The sequence below is a fragment of the Strigops habroptila genome, chromosome 5 (assembly GCF_004027225.2).
Source record: "Strigops habroptila isolate Jane chromosome 5, bStrHab1.2.pri, whole genome shotgun sequence".
Taxonomy (NCBI): domain Eukaryota; kingdom Metazoa; phylum Chordata; class Aves; order Psittaciformes; family Psittacidae; genus Strigops; species Strigops habroptila.
In genome coordinates, this window is record NC_044281.2 from 14,766,753 (window position 1) to 14,773,507 (window position 6,755).

The 6,755-nt window shown below is 41.6% G+C and overlaps 1 protein-coding gene across 1 annotated transcript; it reads right to left on the bottom strand.

Moving 5' to 3' along the window:
• Positions 1 to 2,388: 2,388 nt before the first annotated feature.
• On the bottom strand, positions 2,389 to 6,197 carry CTLA4 (cytotoxic T-lymphocyte associated protein 4). The gene is made up of 4 exons (XM_030487550.1): positions 6,025 to 6,197; positions 4,462 to 4,812; positions 3,861 to 3,970; positions 2,389 to 3,359 (listed from the first exon to the last, which is right to left on the bottom strand). Exons 1-4 carry the CDS (start codon positions 6,080 to 6,082, stop codon positions 3,261 to 3,263), a joined length of 618 nt encoding a protein of 205 aa, XP_030343410.1. The 5' UTR covers positions 6,083 to 6,197; the 3' UTR covers positions 2,389 to 3,260.
• Positions 6,198 to 6,755: the final 558 nt, after the last annotated feature.

Sequence of the window (6,755 nt, forward strand, 5' to 3'; positions counted from 1 at the left end):
TGAGCAGAGTTCTGACACCAAATCCTTTTGCCTTTGCTTTTCACATTTTTCCCAGAAGGAGTCAGGATTTCCTCTTTATTGCCTTTTCTGGGATGTACGCTAATCAAGAGTTTGCACCTTTCATATTGCTGCTGCTGTGATTGACAGAAAACTATATCTGTCTTGCATATGACAAGTTTTTCTGAGTGCTGATAGTGGCAAGACATTCTCCAAGTATCAGGGAAAAGCAGAGAGTCAAGGTCCTGGAGGGCAGCACAGAGCATCGTTGATAAAAATTCCCCAAGGTCTGGGCTTTGCACTCCTCAGAGCTAGCTGCTATATGGACCACATGGAGATAGGTATAAATATCATCCCTGTGGGCACTTAGGCTCCACTCATCTCTGTAGTGCTAGATGTATTTATGAGAGTATCATCATCAGTAAAATCTGAACTGAAATCCCACTTTGGTCTTTACTGCTACATCTGCTGATTTGAGTGCACCTATTACCCTGCCAGAAAATTTAAGAGGGGAACCTAGCATAGAACAAAAATGATCATGGTTACTTAAATAACATTTAGCTCAGGGAAGGCTGCTACAGTGGTAAGGAAAGCCAGAGAAAATTAAGCACTGCAGAAATAAGAGAAGGTCAGAAAAATAGCTACTGATGATGAAGAGAAGTTCAGAACAGCCAGAGAATTTGGGCAAAATAATTTGCAACAGGATGATTAATAAACATCATACCAGGAATTATTTAAGTGCAGGAACAAACACAAAATATTGCTATTGCCATCTGTGAGGTGATAGTTTCTGTGCTGCTCTCCCATAACCTTCATTATTCAGGTAATATAGCAACCTGCAGCTTCTTTAGGGCAGAATTCTTTTCTGGTCATTACAGGCTAAATGTTTCGAGGAAATGCTAGTGTACTAAGTGGAACTAGTCAGGGTGGATGCAGAAGGGCTAACTGTGGTCAGCTTAGCTGCCAGAAATGAAGGTGAATTAAAACATACACAGGTTCTACAGTGACACAGATTCATAACCAGCTGTGGCCAGAGGTCATGAGGCTGTTGATACAGGCCCAAAGCATCTCCCATGGGAAAGATAGGCTTAGAAAATAATTTACCTGAGCTGCTTTTAGATTGCTTAAGAAAACTAAGTTCTTGGTCCCACTCTACAGGAATTGCCAAGGAAAAGAAAAAGAAGGAACAGTTGATTCCTGATTAGGAGTCAGACACATGATTCAGGCGATATCTGAGGTTCTACTTGCTGTGGTGGAAAAAAAATTGCCCTGAATAATTATTCTTTCTTTGCCAGAGTAAATTTATTGGAAGACTTTTACAGCTTGTACAGGTGGATGTGTGGGTCAAATCTATTTTTACCAGTCATGGAACACATTTCTCTGAGTGGGCTGCACTTGAATAGGCAGAAATCCATTCTTTTTGCAGTGATATCAGATGTGTGATCTTTGATCAGTTTTTATCCCCAAAACACCAGGTTAGTGGAAAATGAGGGGGAAAATCCCAGACTGATGTCAGAGTACTAAAATGCCTTCAGACTTTTACTTCATGCACTACAATTGTGTGCCAACATTGAGAGAGCAGTTATTACCTGGAAACACTGGCAAATTGGGAATGGGAGTGTTTATCTGTACAGGTGGAGGTGGTGCCAGATGAAGAGGCAAAAGGGGAAAAGCAATGAGATCTGGTGTTCTGGGAGCTGCTGCCACTGCGGGAACATGGCATTAGAGGGCTGTGGGGTTTGGGTTCACAGTTATGAAGCCAAGAAGATGGAATCACAGGTGTGAAACAGAGATACACGCTGCCATGTATTTGGGTTGCAAGGTGAAATTTTGGCAGCAAAGAGTCAAAGTAGTAGGTAGTAGCTGAGAATGCTGAAACTGTTTAAAGTTCCTATGTTTTAACTTTTTAACTTTATGGTTTTTTAAGTTTCTGTGTTTTAAGTTTCTATGATTCTATGATAAGTTCCAGCAGCTTTGTGTGTCAGTTGGCATTTAGCGAGGGAGAGTTTCAAAGAGGTGCAAAGAAAACAGGATTTGAAACTAGGACTAGCTTCTTGTACAGACATCTACAGGAGATGCTGTCAAAGTCATTACGGCTACTTTCTGCAAGTAACTTTGCTGGAAATGAAAAGGTGATTGGGTGATTGGTAGTGTCTCTGAACCACATCACAGCAGCTCTAACCGGACAAATAGAAGACTTGACAGATTTTAATGGTGGCATCCTGAAGAAGAGAGCTGAGAAAGTAAGTGTTGGCATGAGCACACAGGCTCACTCAGAAGGGCAAAACACAGGGTCAGAGGGGAAAGGTTCATCCTGTCATCACTGCTTTCTAACATGTAGCCACTTCCTGTTTCTTCTGAGAACAGTGAATAAGAAATGAACTCAAATTCGGGCAAAGCTTCAAGGTTTTTATTGAATTGTACAGAAGTAATAAACAAGATTATACACTGTTGGTATTTTCATGGAAAACAGACTCAGTTAAACACAGCAACATACTTCTGCTTTCTGGATAGATGCTAATTTAGCATTTGTAAAACACAAGGCCCCAGCACAGCTGGAACATCCTCCCAGCAGCAGCCTAAGAGGGCTCCTGCTGGGCAGCTTTTCTCCACAACCAAGCTGTCAGCACTGGCTCAGGTATCATCAGTGTTAACTCCAGCCCAGCACTGCTGGGACACAATGCCAGTGAAAGGAGCTCAGATCAGGCTTTTAGAGCAGCAGCGTCATCAGTGCCAGCCTACAGTGATGCCTCTGTGGCAGTGCAGAGCACTAATGCCAGAAATGGAACCAATAAATAGCAATGCAAGGGAACAAGTCAACATTCCTTTGTACATTAGTGTGCTCTTCTGCCTTTGCGCCCAGACCTATAGGATTAGCCTTGAAATGACACACAAGCCTGTCGTAATAGTGTTTGGATTTCAGTTAATTGGTAGACATGGTGAAATTTGATAGTAAGATGCTCAGCTGCAACAGCAATAACTCTTAATGCTATACATATATATATGTATATATATAGAGACTACATATTGGTACAATATAACTCAAAGAATCAATGGCCTAATGTAGCCATTTTTATGCGACAGGGTTAATCTTGAAATATTAATGCATAAACTATTTATTCTCCTCCAAGCCATAGAAGTTACAAAGAATATTCTCTCTCCTTCCTGTACGCCTTTGTAATAAGATAATTAATTTTATTTCTTTAACTTAAGTGAATTAGCAGACTCTCCATCCCAGCTAGGAAATGGCTTCTTTCCTTGTTTCAGTTAACAGTGATGTGGAATGGAATCACTTTTTTCTCTAGCTTTTCAGAAGGCATTTTCACATACACGCCAGTAGTGAGACATCGTCTTCTCTTTATCTATAAAATACAGGAAGACAGTAAAATAAACAAGTGATCACAGCATAATCATTGACCAGCACATTTTGGAGAGAATTGATGGATGTTATGCCTTTCCTGAGTAGAAGGTATTCTAGACACCTTTCCCTTTCACCCCTCCTTCTAGAAGATCCACTGAGACCGTTGGAGGGAGAATCAGGAGTTACAGGGGCCATTTAGCAAAAAACCAAATTCCTGCCATTCATTTAGGCCTTTGAGGGTGCTCCTGCCAAGGGCCAGTCCTGCTGACATGAGCTGACTGCTTTCTGGTACTCTGGCAACACAAATGAGCCATAAACAAATCTAAATGGCAGCTCCAGCAAGTTCTCTTCATTTGCATAATTGTGACAGCACTGCACCAGTGAAAAGGAGAATCCCAGGGCATTTGTTCCCAGTGTTCTTCCCTGTTCTCTCTTCTTTCTCCTTATCCCCATCACAAAAAGGGGTGTTATCAGTGGGACAGGCCTGAGTTGATGAACTTACCGCTTTGCCCACGAGAATGGCTGAGATGGTGATACTGTAAAGAAAAAGTCCTGAGGCAGTCGCTCCTAATACCCAGAGATATATGGCTGTGTCTGGACAAGGTTCTGGATCTAAAACATATGATATCACACAAGTCAATGTCACACATGAGCCTCATGAGGAAGACCCTAGATTCAATAAGTCAGCCCCCACACTGCTTTTCTCTAGCATGTGCTATCCCAGGATACTACTAGGACTGAGCTCTGAGTCCCTGCCCACTCAACCTCCAATGAAAATAGGCTTTATCTGTAGAAGAACATAGACCTTACACTTCACTGTTTCTGCACTTACATATCTAACTGCCAAGACATACATGTACACTGTACGGTATTGTTTATGTTGTCAAGCATCCATACATTGCTATATACATTGCATGGCTGTGACTGCCTGCCTTAGGTGTGTGCAGGGATGCCTGAAAGGAATAAAGGCTAATCATGATTCTCAGAATTTGAATCAGTGTTCAGCCTCACTTCTTACAAACAGGACTTTGAAGACCTTTGAGACATAATAGCAACTCCCTTAACCTGGGAATATTACAGTACTGTAAAGCTGCTTGGCTTACCAATGACATAGAGATGAGTTCCATTTCCCTTGTTCATAAAATAGGGTGGAGGGTACATCCGCTCCATCTTGCAGACGTAAAGACCAGTATCATTAGCTTGCAGGCCAGTGAGGGTGAGGGTCACATTGTTTCGACTAGGGCTAACATGGCACTGAATGACCTCTTCCACACTGAAAGTTTTAAACTCCGATGTGTAGGTTGAAGCACAAATTTCAGTGAACTGGTCACCTGTCTGTTTAAGCAGAGTCACTCGAATTTCCTTTGCATTTCCAATATGCTTGTATTTACACACCAAGTTGGCAACTCCTTGCCTGTTGGCCAGCACCATTGCTGGCTGAGTCACTTCCATTACTGTAGGAAAGTAAAGAGCATGATTGTAAGAGAACTGTCAAGAAATGATCCACAGTCATTTACTTGAAACCTGCACAATAGGAAGGGAGTCCTACCACCTCCTATATCCATGGGTAATTCCTCAAAGTGATTCCCAAAGAAAGGACTCCAAGACCACAATTCACGTAGGCACTGCATTAATACACTTTAAAAAGCTCAAAAAGTGCTTTGATTGCTATAAATGATATTATAAATCTCAGCAATTACTTATTTCTTAAACAGCAGGTAATTTGGTCTACTTACTAGAGCAATGACTAGAGCAATGCATGCTCATTCCCTCAGTGCAAACCTTTTAATATACATAAGAAAGCAAAACAATAGACTAAAGATGGTAAAGCTGAAATTTGAAATTCAAAATCGGGCACTTAAACCACAATTTCTGCATGGTACAAATAAACATGTTCACATTTCGGAAAAAAACAGCTGACATCCTGTATGGAACATGGAACAGAACCATTAGGGTAACAGTAAAAATGAATAGAAAATCTGTTTACATATTGTTGTTTCTGACCTTTTTGCTCATCCATTTTTAACCAGCTATTCCCAAGCCATACTATAGCAACAGTATATACCACAAGCCACAGTATAGCTACACACAGCAAAACCGGATAAACACACTGCAAAAAAATCATTGCAAATCTTAAAGAGAAACTAGTTCACCATGTACATTCCCTCTGGCTGCTTTCTACAACTTCTGTACCCTCTCTTGCTCCACAATGGGAAGACACTGACTTGCTTTAATGAATGGTGAAGGCTCAGTATCATTTTCTCAATTTCATTTTATATCAGCCCATTTTGGGGCGCGGCTTCTTCAGTTCTGCAGTGCAAGAGTTTGAGATAAAGAGGAGTAGAGTTTCTCCATCCATTCAAACCTCTATATCCATATTATCAGCTGCCAACAACTCCACTCACAGAGCCTGATTTGTCAAAGTCTTTCTTCCTTCTTGAGCTACTCTGAATCCTGCCCAGCCTCTCTATAGATGCTCCTGCTCTAAAGTCTGTGTCTGGTTTTCCAGATACCTTCCAGTCCCCCAAGACCTTGTCCCTAGACTGTCCTATGGAGGGGTCCCATGTCATCTCCGTCTCCCTCTTGTACACAGTCCATCTCCTGCAAAGATGTGAAACTGAGAAAATGTAGACACCCCAGCTACATTTCCTTCTTCATCTACCCACCTGGGGCAATGGCAGTGGCTGTGCAGAGAAAGCCCACGGTGACCAATATTGAGAGCATTCCTGTGCTGGGACAAAGGCTGAAGGTGGCTGATGCCTTCCGACTTTAAGACAAACTGGAACTCTCAGGGCTGGAATAAAAGGCGACACCTTTCAGGACACTGAATCTTCGAAATAATTTAACCCACACAGAGTCAGTGTGTGTATATATAGCTTTGATCCTAGATGCTGTACCTGAAAGTAACATGAAGCTTTGTTTTGGTTTTACGAGAAAGGAAGTAGTGGGTTTGATTAGTACGTGCACAGTTAACCTCAAACAGCATGAACAAAAACAAGTATTCAGCAGATGGAAAAATATATATTCAATCTGAAACTGCCATCCATTCTGCTTTAAGAACTGGGGGAGGAAAGGTAATCATCCAATAGAGCAGTTCAGGCCCTTCAGTGCTGCCAGTTTGCACAATCATAGCACTTAGTATTTTAGGAATCATCAGGTATTTCCTACTAGGACAACAGACAGAGAACTATACTTCTGCCTAATGTGGGCAGTGAATCAGTGTGAGCTAGCTTTTTCCTGGAAGACTTCACTGCACCCCCAATTTCTTTGCTTGCTTTAATGATAGTGCTTTTGATGTTTGAAAATTGCTACCCCCTTCAAAATGCTGATTACACTTGCAATGACTTCATCCTTTCATATCAGCAATGTGACTTGAATCATAACCCAGCTTCTTTAG